This window comes from Mastomys coucha, unplaced genomic scaffold (genome assembly GCF_008632895.1).
Source record: "Mastomys coucha isolate ucsf_1 unplaced genomic scaffold, UCSF_Mcou_1 pScaffold5, whole genome shotgun sequence".
Taxonomy (NCBI): domain Eukaryota; kingdom Metazoa; phylum Chordata; class Mammalia; order Rodentia; family Muridae; genus Mastomys; species Mastomys coucha.
The window spans coordinates 26,228,701-26,245,161 of NW_022196911.1; the positions used below are offsets into that span (position 1 = coordinate 26,228,701).

Consider the following 16,461-nt stretch of genomic DNA (forward strand, 5'->3'; position numbering starts at 1 on the left):
CCCGCTCTGTCCTGGGAAAGCCCCCCCTCCCCACTTCCTGTTGAAGCAGGGAGAAGATTCTAGGATGAAACTGGCTTTTCAGGTTTAGACCAGCTAAGAAGTCGGGGCAGTCCCAGGCTAGGTGCTCCCCACCTCCATGGGGCGAGCCTCAGCCCCTTGCCCCCGCCCTTAGGCCTAGAGGATGCTGGGGAACTCAGCAGCTGGCCGCTTCTCAAAAGGTTCCCGAGGCTGAGTCCTAGGCTTCCTAGGGTCATTCTGGGCAATCCGGGTAAGAGGACAAGGGTGTCGAGTAGGCCCAGACTGAAGGTGCAGGTCCTGGCACCGGTCCACAGAAGTCCATGGCAGCCTCCGTGGCTGGCTAGCTCCCCTGCGGGGAGCCTTACTGGGAGGTCCACTTGGGTGAGCCAGCCATCGCTCCCGTGAGGGGTCTAATGGTGCTGGTTTGGATCTCCCGTTAAGGGACAGTCAGGGCCCTTCCCTCCTGTCGCCCTAGCTCCAGTCCTCAGCGTACCCCTTTCCTGCAAGTGAAGACCTTGCCCAGCCCCAAGTGCTCTGCGGCTGGCCTCTGGAGCTAAGGATCCCTCCCAGTTCCCTGGCAGACCTGGCCGAGGTGCTGAATTCCCTTGAGGCCCTGTGACCTCAGGCAGTGAAAGGCCTCTCTGAGTCAATCTGTAAAATGGGAGGGCAGGAGGAATTACTTCTGCCTTCGGTTATCACATCCACAGGGTTAGTTAGGCACACCGGCTTTTGGTGACTGAAGCTGTTGTTGCAGACTCAGTTTACCCTCCTGGAGCGTCTCCAGTTTTGTCCTGCTTCCTGTGGGTCCTGGGAGTCGTTTCTGAGTCAGTCGGGGCGATTCTGGGGAACTCTGTACCTCTCCCTCCATTCAGAGACTCAGCTGGACTGTGGATTGGGAACCAGATGTGTCCATCCTAGTGGGTACTAATCCAGAATTTGACCTACAGTTAACTCCTTACTCCAAGCCCCTTTCTGACTGTCTGACTTGGACAGGTCCCCTTCCCCTCTGAGCCCCATCTGGGTCTGGGATTTTGATTGGCAGTCAGAGATCCCTGGGCCATGTGTGCTTTTGAGCTATGGGTGGAGCCTTCCCCCAGGGATGGCTTCTTTGCTCTCATGTGCTCTGCCATCCCTCGGTCCCTTGGGTCCCAGGGCTCCTCTAGGGACTAGGTGTCCCCTACAGACCTCAGGGAATCTCTTGTTCTGTTGCCCTCTCTGTGTGCCTCTCTGAGATGGTGGCAGGTGAGGAGTGTTGGGGAGGGCCCAAAATCTAGTATGTATGGGGATGAGATAGGGCCCTGCTAAAGCTTGCCCTGCCCCATGGCGAAGCAAGAGGAGTCAGGGTGGAGATCGAGGATGGCCTCATGGTTCACCAAGGGCCCAGCAAACACTACGTATGATCCCATTGACAGATGAGGCAAAGAGAGGCTGCGGGAAGCCACCGTGCATGTGGCGATGGAGTAGCAGAGAGGATATAGAAAGCTGGTGAGTCTCTCCATTAGGGGAGACTGAGGCTAGGTATTAGGTTAGAGAGAAGTAGGATGCTGGAGCCTGCATCGGCTGTAGCCCACGCCCAAGGAGGCAGTTTCTCATCAGCTGCGGTCACTATGTCCTGAGTGTCTGTGCGTCGTGGCTGCACTTTCCTATGCCCCACCTTTGCAGGGTGCAGCCTCAGGGTCCATGTTCATCTCACACCTCTAGCTTCCACCTGCAGCTCTGCTGTTTTGCTTTTGTTTGTTTGAGACGGGGTTTCATTGTGTAGCCTGGACTGGCTTCCAGTTCAGATTCTGAGTGCTGGGATCACAGGTGTGCAGCACCATTGCCCGGCCACATAGAAGCATCTTTGGCTGTCTTCTTCTCACTCAGGCAACCGCCCCTTCTGTCGATTCAGCTGCCACCTACTGAGCACCTACTGTGTGCCGGGCACTTTCATCAGCCATTTTCGGATGAGAAAAAGGAAGGCTTGCCAGGTGTGGTGGTGAGCGTGCATCTGTAGTGCACATCTGTAATGTGCGCACATCTGTAATCTCAGCACTTAGGAAGTGTAGGCCTGTATGGGTACATGAGATTCTGTCTCATAAAGCCAAGAAGAGAAACCCAGGTGTGCTCTGTTTGTAAGGAGTGGAAACAGCGGGGCAGGATATAATATGAATTTTGGACCCGTGTTGCTCCACCTTCCTTCCAGTTTCCTGGCTGTTCTAACTGGACTCATGAACAGGGTTATCCTGAAGGGTCTCCGGTTGTTCCACTGTGGGGTAGACTCTTATCTCCTCTGCAGCCTCCTTGCTACCCTTCCCAGTCATGTCCATGGGCAAACAGTGCGTTCTGAGGTATGCTGCTACCCTAGCTCTGTGTCTCCCTCACTCTCCACTGGAATCTCGCTCAAGCTGCTTGGGGCCCTGATAAGGCCTTGTCACTGGACCTGACTCCATCCCACCTCCAACCCCTGAGCTTGTTTTCCAACACTTCCCACTTACTCTGGATCCCTTTTGGGCGGCTCCTTAAGCTTCTGGGGTGACTCATGGTGTGTGACCCTAGGCAGTCAGCCTCTTCATAGGCCATGGTTTCCCACTGCACTGGGGCCAGCAGAGGAGAGAGTAAGGGCTGTCTGGGAACAAGAGCCCACTGTGTGCCAGGGGGAGATCTAGACACTGAGCCACTGTGGGCCGGCAGCATGCTGCTCCTTGGCCTAGACTCTTTGTCTGGCCTGGAATGCCCCTCCCCCAGGCCTTGTGAATCCCACTGACTTGAGGCCCTATTAGGAACAGAGCTTAGGGTGGGGCTAGCTGGGAACACAGCACTAGGGAAGGATGGGCGTCCTTTCCCCAAACTGTAGGCCTAGAGTTGTGTGCGCAGGTTCTCTTGTGTTCCCTTTCACTGTAGCATGGAAGGGGACCCCAGGAAACTCAGCTATTTGGGCAGAAGCTGGTCATGGGGTAAGGCCCATGTGCTTGCTCACAGCCCTCTCAGTTTGTGCGTTCACCCCCTCACACTTGTCCAGGCTGGTCAGCTGTTCTGTCTAGGTGCTGCTAAAGGGTCATCTTCCAGAGTCCCCACGTCCCCACTCAGGAGAACTGGCGCTTGCCACCCTGTGCTCAGGCAGTACCTGTGGACAGCCCTGGAGGCAGGGAGAAAGCATGATGCAGGACCCATATGGAAGAAAGGGAGGTCCAAGAGAGTCTTCGGTTAGGGAGGTGGAGTCATGGATATTGGAAGCTGTTGGAAACAGCAGCTTGCATTCCCGAGAAAGGCGCCAGTTCAATACCACCTAGAAGTGCTGAGCACAGGAACCCAACTTTTGGAAAGGCCAGTTTCCAGCACTCACCTGAGGTTTACTCTCTCTGATCCTGTGACCACTTTTGACCATGTTCCTTTCTGGAGTTTCTGAGTAGCTGCTTGAGATGGACCAGAAGGCAGGATATGTAAGGCATCCTCCATCTTGTCTGGTGCCTGGCTCAGCCCAGCTTTGGGGAGTTCACTGCCTTCCAGGCCCCATTTTCCCAGTGTGTATAGTGAGAATGAAGCCTCTGTCTCATCTGAGCATTGAGAGGGAGCATCCTATGTTGAAGCATCGGCTGGCTGGTTTCACAATCTCGAGTCTGTTCAGGTCTTCAGATCTGAAGGTCCAGGCCTTTGAGTCTTCTTACTTCAAGGAGCCTTGCCCTTGCCTGCGTTCTAGATACAGAAGGCCCTCCACTTGGAGCAGGGGTCAGGTGTATGTCTGCTGTGACTGTCATTTGTAAAGAGGGAAGTAAGAGTCCCTCAGAGATCAAGACTCGCCTGACAGTCAAGAGCTGGGCCTTTCTGCACTGGCTGGAACTTGGCTGGCCTCAAACACATATATCTGCCTGCTTCTGCCTCCTGAGTGTTAAGACTAAGGGTGTGCATCTGTGTACCTGGCTCAAATGTATATATATTTCTTTCAGGACAGAGTGACAGTATGTAACTCTGGCTGTCCTGGAACTCACTGTGTAGATCAGGCTGGACTGGGACTCATCGAAGCCTACTTCTGCCTTCCCAAGGGCTGGTATTAAAGGCATGTACCACCAAGCCAGGCTATCTATCTATCTATCTATCTATCTATCTATCTATCTATCTATCTATCAGAGGCAGGAAGACCACTTTGTGGATTCAGTTTTCTTTTTCACCTTTTTGTGGTTTCCAGGGATTGAACTCAGGCTTGCATAAGAAGCAAGTGTTTTTCCCTTCTGAGCTGTTTAGAGGGCTGGTTTGTGTGCTAATCCTTGGGGTCCTTAGGTATTCAAGGTTCCTTCCCCAACCCATCCCTGCCTCACTGTTTTTTTTGGTAGTTGGCGCCACCTCGTGGTCATTCATTGTGGTTTCTGCTCCAAGGGGATTTTGTTTTGTTTTGTTTTAGACATGGCCTCACAGGGTAGCCCTGGCTGGCCTAGAACCGACTGTGTAGACTGGACCAGCCTCGAACTCATAGAGATCCACCTGCCTCTGTTTCCTGGCTGGGATTATCTGGCACCAAGGAAAATCCTCTACATTACTGGGGCCTGCTGCCCTAGGTGTTGCTCTGAAGCCCCAAGAAGCCATCTTGTTCTCTAAATGTGGGGAGTCTTCTGTTGTAATTGATTGATCATGAACCCCACAGTATATGAAGTGGAAGTCAGGTGGTTACAATGGCCTGGGACGGATGGGCTGGAGCCCTGCACTCACAGATTTTGCCCTCCTGCTCCTGGATGCACGCAACCTTACAGGCCACCTGAGCTGCTTTCACCCGAAGCTGTCAGGAAATCCTTATTACCCGCTGCCAAACAGACTGAACATTTCTTTATTTATAGGGATATTGTGACCCAGGCTTTAAGCTTCAGGAGGGCAGCAGTCCTCTGCCAGCCTGTGCTCATAGTAGGTTCATGCAGTGTTTTACCATAGATTCCTATCGTTGGAGGACCTATCTGTGGGGAGCTCAGGAACAGAGCATGGTGACATCTGTCAGGAGCTGTGAGCACCTCTGTCGGGCTTGTAATGCTTCTTCTAGGTTTAGGCCCATGGTGTCCCTGGAGACCTGTCAGGGTTGTCACTTAGCATAACCCTACGCCCCCAGGCTTGTCTCACTGCACCCGGAACCATGAGTGAAGCCCGACGAGACAGTACTAGCAGTCTGCAACGCAAGAAACCCCCATGGCTGAAGTTGGACATCCCAGCTGCGGTGCCCCCAGCAGCAGAGGAGCACAGCTTCCTGCAGGTAGGTTCTGGTAGGTCAGTAGGGATTTTGGAATTTTGGGAATTCCCTGGACAGGCTCCTCACCGCAACTCTGCTGTCTAGCCCCTGCGGCGACAGGCCTTCTTGCGGAGCGTGAGTATGCCTGCTGAGACAGCCCGTGTCCCATCACCCCACCATGAGCCTCGGCGGCTGGTGCTGCAACGTCAGACCTCCATCACTCAGACCATCCGCAGGTACCACACCATCTTGGCTGTTACACAGGCTGGGGCTAGGGAGGGACCCTAGAGGTAGGCGTGCAGAATCCCTGTTGGGTACCAGGGGTGGGGATGGGGCAAAGGTCCCTTCTCTGTCAGCTTTTCTTCTCCATCTTAATCCCAACAACACTTCAGCATCCTCCTGTTCTGGGAACCCATGGTTGGCCCTCTGTCTGCCTCTCTGTTCCCTTCTCCCTACTCTAACACCCTGGCTCCTCGTAGCCGGCAGGTACGCTTTGGGCGTGTTCATACTCTGCCTCTTTTGAGGCCCCGGGCTGCTCGCAATGCGCACCCACAGCGCCAGTCTCTCTCTTGGTCCTTGCTCAGGTACCTTACCCAGGTCTTGAGTGTGTTGGCATTTTTTTTTTTTTTTTTTTTTTTTTTTTTTTTTTTGGCTTGTGCATGTGATGTAGCCTCTTGGAGCTGTTGGAGTGCTTGGCATCCCCTGGCTGCTCATGGCAGGGGCAGTGTTTATTTGCATGTTCAAAGACCATGGCCATCTTATTTGCCACTGCTGAATTCTGTAGTACCCTAGGGTGATGGTGGCTGCCTGAGGCCAAGTCCTCTCTCACCAGTTGGGTGAGGGCCTATGGGAACCTTCTACTGACAGGCATGCAGAATGCTCTAGCAGGAATCAGGGTGGCCACAGTTGGAACTCCCCTGTCCTGTCCTTTGAGTGACTGGAGGCCGGCTGCAGGGCCCACTACCCAGGTTGGCCTTTGAGGATCCTCGACTTTGGTAGGGGAACAGGAGAGATAGCTTCCCCTTGCTGAGTCCTTCTCATGCCAGGGGGACAGCAGACTGGTTTGGAGTGAGCAAGGACAGTGACAGCACCCAGAAGTGGCAGCGCAAGAGCATCCGTCACTGCAGCCAGCGATATGGGAAGCTGAAGCCTCAGGTTATCCGGGAACTGGACCTGCCCAGCCAGGACAATGTGTCGCTGACCAGCACGGAGACACCGCCTCCACTCTATGTGGGGCCATGCCAGCTGGGCATGCAGAAGGTGTGCCACTGCCTCTCACAGGCTCCTCATTCTGGTCCTCTGCCTGGGGTGGGAGGAAGGAAGGGTTGAGGAAAGAGAGGATCCCTCTGAGCCTGTAGGTGGGTAAGCATCCAGAGTCTTAGAAAGGCTCCTGAGATACTCCCAGCTAGGGACCCTAGGAGGAAAAGAGTCCTGGTATTGTTCCAGTTCAGACTCTGGATAGCAGATCTCAGGGGGAGAAGGAGACCTCTAGGTGCTGTGGATGAGCGTGTGATGTTCTTTATGGAAATCTTGCCTGGTTCTGTATACTGACCTAGGATCTCCTCCATCCCACCAGATCATAGACCCTCTGGCCCGAGGCCGGGCCTTCCGCATGGCTGATGACACTGCCGATGGCCTGAGTGTCCCCCACACTCCTGTCACGCCAGGTGCCGCCTCCCTCTGCTCCTTCTCCAGCTCCCGCTCAGGTTTCAACCGGCTCCCTCGGCGTCGCAAACGTGAATCAGTGGCCAAGATGAGCTTCCGGGCCGCTGCAGCACTGGTGAAGGTAAAAGCAGGAGGCAGAGGTTGTAGGTGTGGGAGCTGAGCCTGCTCCGACTTCCAGGTCCTAAGGTTACCTCCTTGTCCTCAGGGTCGGTCTATTAGGGATGGCACTTTACGGAGGGGACAGCGCCGAAGCTTTACTCCTGCCAGCTTCCTGGAGGAAGACATGGTGGACTTCCCTGATGAGTTGGATACATCTTTCTTTGCCCGGGTAAGAAGAGCCTGGGGTGTCGCCCCATCTCCTCTGTCTCTGAATCCACCTTGACCTCACTTATTTGCTCAGGAAGGTGTCCTCCATGAGGAGCTGTCCACATACCCAGATGAGGTGTTTGAATCCCCATCAGAGGCAGCGCTCAAGGACTGGGAGAAAGCCCCGGATCAGGCCGACCTTACGGGTGGGGCCCTGGACCGCAGTGAGCTTGAGCGAAGCCACTTGATGTTGTGAGTACAGCCATTGGGTGAGGGGGAACAGAGGGAGAATCTGTCCCATTGAGAGCAGCTGGGCATGATGCTGCAGTGTTCATAGCTTGGACTAGAGACCTTGGAATCTAGCCTGACCACTGTGGGTATGTCCAGGGGTAGGCACAACCCTACTTTGATGCCCTCCTACAGAACTCCCAGAGCCCAGGGGCTAGAGTCTAGATGGGATAGGACCATGGCCTAGTTAGCACTGTTGAGAGACAGAGCCTGAGTCTTGAGGCTCCCTATGCACTCCCTGCCAAGCTGCCAGGGGCTTACTGGTCTGGCGGCGGAGTGTGAAGAGGAATGGCTTGCTGGGTATCTTCACCTCTCAGAGAGCAGGAGAGACACTGAGAAGTGCTCTGGTTCTGCCCAAGAGAGAAGGCAGTGTATAGATTCCAGGCAGGAAGTGAACACGCTGGCCCCTTCCAGGCCCTTGGAGCGAGGCTGGCGGAAGCAGAAGGAAGGCGGCCCGCTAGCCCCGCAGCCCAAGGTTCGGCTCCGCCAGGAGGTGGTCAGTGCAGCAGGACCCAGGAGGGGTCAGCGTATTGCTGTGCCAGTGCGCAAGCTCTTCGCCCGGGAAAAGCGGCCATACGGTCTGGGGATGGTGGGACGGCTCACCAACCGCACGTACCGGAAACGCATTGACAGCTATGTCAAGCGGCAGATCGAAGACATGGATGATCACAGGTAGGCGGTGCTGGGATAGAGGCTGAGCTGGGTTAGGAATCCAAGTGAGGACGCTCCTGATCTCACCCATGTCTCACTTACTCTGTCCCAGGCCCTTCTTCACTTACTGGCTCACCTTTGTGCACTCACTGGTCACCATTCTGGCTGTGTGCATCTATGGCATCGCGCCTGTGGGCTTCTCGCAGCATGAGACGGTGGACTCGGTGAGCCCTGCGCCCAGATAACTTGGAGTCTAGGCTGTGGAACGCTGTGGCCCGGCTCTGGGAGGATGGAGCCCTACAGATTTGGTCTGATCTCACTTCCTACCTTCCAGGTACTTCGGAAGCGGGGTGTCTATGAGAATGTCAAATACGTCCAGCAGGAGAACTTCTGGATTGGCCCCAGCTCGGTGAGAGCAGGGCTGAGGGTGGAGCTTGGAGGTGCCCCACCCTTCCTGGGCTGAAGCCACAGCTGCTGTCTCCCTCTTCACAGGAGGCCCTCATTCACCTGGGCGCCAAGTTCTCACCCTGCATGCGCCAGGACCCACAGGTGCACAGCTTCATCCTTGCTGCCCGGGAGCGTGAAAAGCACTCAGCTTGCTGTGTACGCAATGACCGGTCTGGCTGCGTGCAGACTTCGAAGGAGGAGTGCTCGGTAGGTGTCCTGCAACTCGGTCTGTGCTGTCTGCTCTTAATTTCAGACTTAGGCCTCATGGAGTTCTTTACTGGCTTTTTAGCAGTGTGTGGTTCCTCTCACCCTTGCCCGTCACTCCCAGTTTCTGTGGAGGATGCTCATTTGACAAATTTGGTCTTCATTTGGACCCGCTCCCTTCAGCACACGTTTGCATTATATCTTAAGTGGATAGTACCTCATTTTCCTCCACCAGTTTAGAGCCAGATGTGGTAGTGCAGGCCAGTAAGCCAAGTAGTTAGGGAGCTGAAGTAGGAGGACTAACTGTCATGGGTCTCAAAAGGAAACAAGAAAGAAAAAAATGCAAAAGACTCATCCAAACCAAGCAGCACCATAGCTGGTGCTGTTTCCCTACTTCGGGGCACAGGCTACCTCTATGCCTCCGTTGTACCCCAGGGCACCTTGTAACACTCTCCATGTGTTTCTGGGGTTTAACTTAATAGTGGTGTGGAGTCAGGAGTCAGTTCCAGGGCCTTGCCTTTAATTCCTGACTGTTGCTAACTGAGCAGATGGTGGGATCTGACTAGGGCTGACCCTGTGTTCCCCACAGTCTACACTGGCAGTGTGGGTGAAGTGGCCCGTTCATCCTAGTGCCCCAGACCTTGCAGGCAACAAGAGGCAATTTGGTTCTGTCTGCCACCAGGACCCCAGGTGAGCACTCCTAATTGCCCTCTTAAAATGCCTTTGGCTATGTCTGACAGGGTGTAGAGGATTCCTTGTTTTGGGGAGGAGGGTGACATTGCCACGGGACAAAGGCTCTAACCACTTGGGCTCATGCAGGGTGTGTGACGAGCCTTCCTCGGAGGATCCCCACGAGTGGCCAGAAGATATCACCAAGTGGCCGGTGAGCTGGGGTCTTCGGCTTGTCGGATGGGGGAGGAGGACACACCCTGTCATCGCTGGTGCTACAGGCTTTCCTTGTTGGAGCACCTGCATCTTCAGGCTGCCCTAGCCTTTGCCCAGCCTGTCGGGCAAGAGAACTAGGTGAAGACGAGAGCGGCCAAATAGCATTGCTCTGGTTTGCAGACGGCTCAGCCCAGGCTCTGGGTGTGACCTACTTGACTCAAGGGAGGCCTGGTTTCTATCTGAGTCTCAACCTTTGTCTTGGTTCCCAATCAGGGTTAGGCCAAAAGGCGTGTCTCTCTCTCTCTCTCTCTCTCTCTCTCTCTCTCTCTCTCTCTCTCTCTCTCTCTGTGTGTGTGTGTGTGTGTGTGTGTGTGTAAAACAACCCTAACCCTCTTGTTTTTCTTTCTTATTCAGATCTGCACCAAAAACAGCGCAGGCAACCGTACTAACCACCCTCACATGGACTGTGTCATAACAGGCAGGCCCTGCTGCATTGGCACCAAGGGCAGGTGGGTGCTCACGGGTAGCTGGCTCAGGGCAGCGCTTTTCTCCCTCATTAAAGCCTGACATACCCTGATTTCCAGCAATAGGGAGTGAGACTGGGCTAGTGAAGGTGGGTGGGGCTGAGGTCGCAGGTGCCTGTAGACTTCAGCAGCCTCAGCCTACAAGGCTGGGCGCTCTCCAAACGCTGGCCTGACCCTCTAGGTGTGAGATCACCTCCCGGGAGTACTGTGACTTCATGAGGGGCTACTTCCATGAGGAGGCCACACTCTGCTCTCAGGTAGGCCTTGAGGCCACACCCCTCTCTGCCCCTGCCCCGCCCACTGTGGAGGCTGACTGGCCATTCTGCGCAGGTCCACTGCATGGACGATGTCTGTGGCCTCCTGCCTTTCCTCAATCCCGAGGTGCCTGACCAGTTCTACCGCCTGTGGCTGTCCCTCTTCCTGCACGCTGGGCAAGTGGCACTGGGGGCTGGGCAGGTGGTCTCATTCCCCAGGAGTGGTGGGCTAGATGCCAAAGAGAAGGTTACCTTCTCTGCTGAGTGCCCCTCACTGCCTACAGGATCCTGCACTGTTTGGTGTCCGTCGGCTTCCAGATGACGGTCCTAAGGGACCTGGAGAAGCTGGCAGGCTGGCACCGCATAGCCATCATCTACCTGCTGAGTGGTATCACTGGCAATCTAGCCAGTGCCATCTTTCTGCCATACCGGGCAGAGGTAAGATGCTTCCCAGGGTGGGGACCCTCTATGAGTGCCTGTGGTTAGCATGACCCCGTCTGTGTGGAGACCAAGTACACTCTGAGAGGTGGCATGGGAAGATGAGCTTCTAGGGGAGGGGGAAGGGTGGGACGGTACAGCATCCGTAACTTACAGCTTCCAACCCCCGACATCAGGTAGGTCCAGCCGGCTCCCAGTTTGGTATTCTGGCCTGCCTCTTCGTGGAGCTGTTCCAGAGCTGGCAGATCCTGGCCCGACCCTGGCGTGCCTTCTTCAAGCTCCTGGCTGTGGTGCTCTTCCTCTTCGCCTTTGGGCTGCTGCCCTGGATCGATAACTTCGCCCACATCTCCGGCTTTGTCAGCGGCCTCTTCCTTTCCTTTGCCTTCTTGCCTTACATCAGCTTTGGCAAGTTCGACCTGTACCGCAAGCGCTGCCAGATCATCATCTTCCAGGTTGTCTTCCTGGGCCTGCTGGCTGGCCTGGTGGTACTCTTCTACTTCTATCCAGTGCGCTGTGAATGGTGCGAGTTCCTCACCTGCATCCCTTTCACAGACAAGTTCTGTGAGAAGTACGAGCTGGATGCTCAGCTCCACTGAAACAGCTGTGGACATGCCAGGCCGCCATGGCCTCCCGGGGCCGAACAGACGGGTGCTTCCTGAACAGACCTCTCGTGCCTTGCTCACTCCGGCTGAACCCTTACACTGCTGGACATTTATTACATGAGTTCCCATGATAACCTTCTAACTAGTCCCCCGACAACCACCTCATGTGGTCAATAAATGGACTGGGAGCGTTTTAGCTGCCACTAACTTGACAAGGACTGTCAGTGTTTCCTGATTTCTGGCTGGGGTCATGGGGGAGGCCTTGGGCATACAGTTTGACAAGTCAGTGCTTCTCAATCTGTGGGGTGTGACCCCTTTGGCAAACCTCTAGCTCCAGCAATATTTACATTACAATTCAAAACGGTTAGCAAAATTAGTTATGAAGTAGCAACAAAATAACTTCATGGTTGCAGGTCACCTCAACCTAAGGACCTGAATTAAAGGGTCGCACAGCATTAGGAAGGTTGAAAACCAGTGTTCTAAGTCAAAGACATCACTGGCTGTCACCTCTCTGTGAGGGCTGTGGCAGCCAGTGTTGGGACATGGGCCTTGGGGTGTACTACTGTATCCCCACAGTGGGGAGCATCTTGTACCCCTGCAACTCTTTCCTCATCATGCTGTCTCTTTCCACGGAGCCTGGAAGAAAAATGGCTACAGGGGACCCGTGGGCAGAGGCTTGCGGCCCTTGTCACCATGGCCATGGATGGCAGGCTGTGGTTTACCCACAGCAGATGCAAAGCTAACTGCTCAGCTTGTCTTCCCTCCTTGCCAGGAGGCCGTAACAAGAGAGCTGAGCAGCGTGGCCCCAGAGCTTAGGTGTAGCCTGTAAGACTTCAGTACTCCCCAACACCAGCCTCCTCCGCCATCACCCACCTCTGGTATGGGACAGATCCAGCTCACCCACACAGAGTACTATGGTTTTCTGATTTTTACAAGACACAAAGCAAACATGTTTATTCTATAAGCAGGGCCCACAACCACAGAGGACCTTCAGGCCAAGTTCAAAGGGAAATAAAGGGCAGAGGAATTTTCCACATTCCGAGGGTCCCAGGGCTCATGCCGACAGCTCCACCTGGGCATTCCAAGGATGCAGCTACCCCCATCACCCTTTCCCGTGAGGACAAGCAGAGGGTGCCATCTTGCTGGGAAAGCTCAGGTGACTGTGTCTGGCGTTCACTTTTGCCTAAGCTTCTTGATGAAGGAAACCTCATCTCGGTTCCGGATACCATAACTGAAAAAGATGGAAAGGTGACAGGGGCCGACCTGCAGAAGGCTCACCTGGGCTCACGAGGGATCGGGAACAGTCAAGTGAGGATGGCACACTGTTCTTCCACCTCACACGGGCTACTGTGAGAACAGCAGGGCTGCTTCTCTGCCCTGCAGTTCATGGGAGGCCTCAAGGAAAAATGCCCACAGCACAGTCAATCCAGCCCGGGACCCTCTTACCACAGCCACTTGGTGGGCCTCAGGGCACCACAGATGGGCCATAGACCTACAGACTTACTCTCTGAGCTTCTTCCTGTCCTCTGTGAGCTTCTCCCCAGCTGAGGTCAGATGGTACGTCCGCCACACGTAGGACCTGCAAGGAGGGGACTGAGGTGATGCGCAGCCCACCCCAGGGGGTGAATTGAGCGGCTGGGATGACAGAGGCTGGCAGTACACAGCCCAGGGCACTCAGAATAGCTATATTCTCCTTCTGGATATTTCCCCTCCATGATGTAGGCCCAAGGCAGTTGCAGAAGGTGCCGGACACATCTTACTAATGAAATAGGGGGCTACACTGAGGGGTTTCAGATAGCAGGACACTTGACCTGATAGAATTGTCAGAGTCAGCAGCACCCTGGTGGGGAGGGAAGGGGGCCACTGACAGGTAGGTATATACCACCCATAACTAGGAAGACATTAAGGCATTAGGTGTCTCCAAGGGACGCTATCCAGCAGTGTGGGCAGAGCCACATCAGGGACCACTGGGGCAGGACTCTCAGACACAAAATCGCCCCATTCTGACACAGGAAAGCTCTCACACATGGAACTGTCACCGTATCATTGGTAGTGGGGCACTGGTGGTACACATGAGGAGCTGAAAGTTGCCTCCCTATAGAGCCCCAGGCAAGCCCAGGAGTGGCCCAGGGAAGGCACTTCTGGTGCACTCACCAGCTGATGTGCTGAACACCTCCTTCCCGCTCCTGCTTGAGCTGCACGTATCTCTGGATAGCCTTCTTCAGGTCCAGGACGGTGGCATTCTGTACGACGACCACAGCTGTAACCATGGAAACATATGGGAGAAGATCCATGTGGGAGGCCACACACAAAGCCCCAGGCAATGGGAGAGAAATCCAGGGCTCTGCTCTGTTGGACAAGGTGGCTGCCCTAGCACACCCAGGCATGGTCTGAGTTTCTTACTGACTAGCTCTCTGCTAATCCGTTGCAGATGTGAAAGCTCAGGCTCCAAGAGTGAAGCATGGTTGTGGCATGAATAAGAATGGCCCCCACAGACTCAAATATTTGAATGTTTGTTCTTCAGTAGAACTGTTTGGGAAGGGTTAGGAGGTGTGGCCTTGTGGAAGGAGGTGTGTCACGGGGCGGGGTGGGGGATAAGCTCTGAGGTTTCAAAAGCACTGCGATGAACTCTCCTTCTGTCTCATGCATGTGGATCAGGGTGTAAACTCTCAGCTTCTGCTCCAGGACACTTGCCTGCCTGTTGCCATACTTCCTGCCATGTTGGTTCTGGACTGTAGCCCTCTGCAACCATATGGCTCCACAAGCATTTTCTTTAATAAGTTCCCTTGGTTGCAGTGTCTCTTTATAGCAAGAGAAAGTAACTAAGACGACGGTACTTACGCATTACCTCTCCATCCATCTTGCACACACGGACAGTCATCGCCTGGCCATATTCCAGTGCAATCTGAGAGTTGACCTCTTCTAAAGTAACCTAGGGAGGTAGAGATGCCAATTCTTTTAACACCCGATCAACAAAGGAAACCAAGCGTGCCCACTGTGCTGGTTTGTATATGCTCGGCCTAGTGAGTAGCACTACTAGAAGGTGAGGCCCTGTTGGAGTAGGAGTGTCACTGTGGGTGTGGGCTATAAGACCCCCATCCTAGCTGTCTGAAAGCCAGTATTCTGCTAGCAGCCTTCTGATGAAGATGTAGAACTCTCAGTTCCTCTTGCATCATGACTGTGTGGATGCTGCCATGTTCCCGCCTTGATGATAATGGACTGAACCTCTGAACCTGTAAGCCAGCCCCAATTAAATGTTGTCCTTATAAGAGCTGCCTTGGTCATGGTGTCTGTTCACAGCAGTAAAGCCCTAACTAAGACACCTACTGTGTGTTAGGATTTTCAATTGACACTGGGCCTGGAGATTCTGAAAGCATTGTTTCAAAAGGCTCCAGGCCTGTACCTCGGGACCATGTTGAGGTAGGACAGGGTGCAATTGGCCAGCTACCAAAAACCTGTGATAACAATGTTTTTTGTTTGTTTTGAGGCGGGGACCCACTATGTTATCCTGGGTGATCTGGAGCTCTAAATGGATCAATCTGGCCTCAAACTCACAGAGATTACCTTGCCTTGGTCTCCCAGGTGCCGAGATTAGCCAGAAAAGAGATGTTCTTAATAAAACCCCGAATGAAGTACAAATAAAGTTGTGTTACTCAGTTGTAGAGCACTTATTTAGCATTCGAAAAGCTCTAGGTTTGGCTCCCAGTTCTGTGTGCACACAGACGTTAAATAAAAACACCTCTGATTGGCAAAGGTTAAAAAAATACATTAATTACTAAGCCACTCATATTGAAGTTCCAGGCAAATGGAAAAGACTCGTCACACTCACACTGATCTTGAGTAAAAATCTTGGTGTTTGTTTAGTTCAAACTTCACGGCTAAGAGGGAGTGTTTTGGGGCTCCTCACCCTAAGCTTTCCGCTTATGCGCAGAAGCGTCTTTCGCTGGTGGAACCACCAATGCCCATCCACACCCCAGAGCCCTGTCTCGCACCTGGATTGGAAGGTCGCAGAGCAGCGGATCTTGCACCACCATGGCGAGACCTTCTTGGAACACGTCCACAGCCTCGGAATGGGGCAATGTCTCCTCCTCATCCTCGTCGTCCTCAGGCACCTCCGGCCGACCCTCAGCCTCCGGGTCCTCCACGGCCGCCAGCTCCTGGTCTAGCGTTGCTTTTCCGGCGCTCCTCCAGCCAGCCCAGCTTTCCAGGTAGGAAGGCAAAAGGCGCGTGCGCAGTGACTATGCTCCGCCCCGACGAGATAGCTCAGCCATTGGTACACTGTGTGGCTTCCGTAACCAATGAAACGTGCGAGTCCAGAAGGCTGGGAGCGTGCAGACAGCAGGCTATTGGCCGGATAGAGCAGGTCACGTGCGTGGTGCGAGCCGCGCGGGAGCTACTTGCTGCCCGGTCCTCCGCGGTTTTGCGCTTCTTTTCTGTCAGGGATGGTCGTTAAAAGGTCACCGTTGCTATCATTTCGAACAAGATACCCGTCCCCGTGCACAGTATCACCCCATAAGGTGACGCTGGGAGGTGGGCGCCTCCTGCTGCCTGGGGTCTGCCGTTGCCACGCCTGTGCTGTTGCCCCAGCCAGGTCGCAATCACTCGAGATTCTACCACAGGCTCCGTTCCAAAAAGTGGCCTGAAAGGTCCACTTTAAAGTAAGGTGGAAGGCAGGCATGATGGCGCACGCCTTTAATCCCAGCGCTTGGGAGGCAGAGGTAGGCGGATCTCTGAGATCGAGGCTAGCCTGGCCAGAGTGAATTCTAGAACAGCCAGGGCTATACAGAGAAACCCTGTCTCAAAAAAACAAAACAAAACAACAAAAACAAAACAAAACAAACAACAACCCCCAGAACAACAACAAAAAGCCCCCAAACAAGCACACACACAAACAAAAAGAATAAGAATAAAAAGTGAAGTGAAGGGCTGGTGAGATGGCTCAGCGGTTAAGAGCACTGACTACTCTTCTGAAGGTCCTGAGTTCAAATCCC

At 54.1% G+C, this 16,461-nt stretch overlaps 2 protein-coding genes across 3 annotated transcripts in view; one reads left to right on the forward strand and one right to left on the reverse strand.

Annotated features, from left to right (window-relative positions):
* The window catches only part of Rhbdf1 (rhomboid 5 homolog 1), a 12,587-nt gene extending 902 nt beyond the window's left edge, over positions 1-11,685 (forward strand). The window contains exons 1-18 of one of the 2 annotated variants that reach the window (XM_031353091.1): positions 2,808-4,054; positions 5,090-5,230; positions 5,312-5,442; positions 6,253-6,466; positions 6,783-6,992; positions 7,077-7,199; positions 7,272-7,429; positions 7,880-8,137; positions 8,229-8,340; positions 8,451-8,525; positions 8,609-8,770; positions 9,357-9,457; positions 9,587-9,650; positions 10,067-10,161; positions 10,358-10,433; positions 10,507-10,607; positions 10,715-10,868; positions 11,045-11,685. In XM_031353091.1, the coding sequence (XP_031208951.1) occupies positions 5,114-5,230; positions 5,312-5,442; positions 6,253-6,466; positions 6,783-6,992; positions 7,077-7,199; positions 7,272-7,429; positions 7,880-8,137; positions 8,229-8,340; positions 8,451-8,525; positions 8,609-8,770; positions 9,357-9,457; positions 9,587-9,650; positions 10,067-10,161; positions 10,358-10,433; positions 10,507-10,607; positions 10,715-10,868; positions 11,045-11,464 (2,571 nt within the window). In that variant the 5' untranslated portion in view covers positions 2,808-4,054; positions 5,090-5,113 and the 3' untranslated portion in view covers positions 11,465-11,685. Of the gene's footprint in view, positions 1-2,807; positions 4,055-5,089; positions 5,231-5,311; positions 5,443-6,252; positions 6,467-6,782; positions 6,993-7,076; positions 7,200-7,271; positions 7,430-7,879; positions 8,138-8,228; positions 8,341-8,450; positions 8,526-8,608; positions 8,771-9,356; positions 9,458-9,586; positions 9,651-10,066; positions 10,162-10,357; positions 10,434-10,506; positions 10,608-10,714; positions 10,869-11,044 lie in introns of those variants that run through there. The other variant, XM_031353090.1, reaches the window with a different exon arrangement.
* A 703-nt stretch (positions 11,686-12,388) lies between these two features.
* Positions 12,389-15,702, reverse strand: Snrnp25 (small nuclear ribonucleoprotein U11/U12 subunit 25). Its single transcript, XM_031351863.1, has 5 exons — positions 15,463-15,702; positions 14,312-14,402; positions 13,625-13,730; positions 12,975-13,049; positions 12,389-12,701 (listed from the first exon to the last, which is right to left on the reverse strand). Exons 1-5 carry the CDS (start codon positions 15,502-15,504, stop codon positions 12,644-12,646), a joined length of 372 nt encoding a protein of 123 aa, XP_031207723.1. The 5' UTR covers positions 15,505-15,702; the 3' UTR covers positions 12,389-12,643.
* Positions 15,703-16,461: the final 759 nt, after the last annotated feature.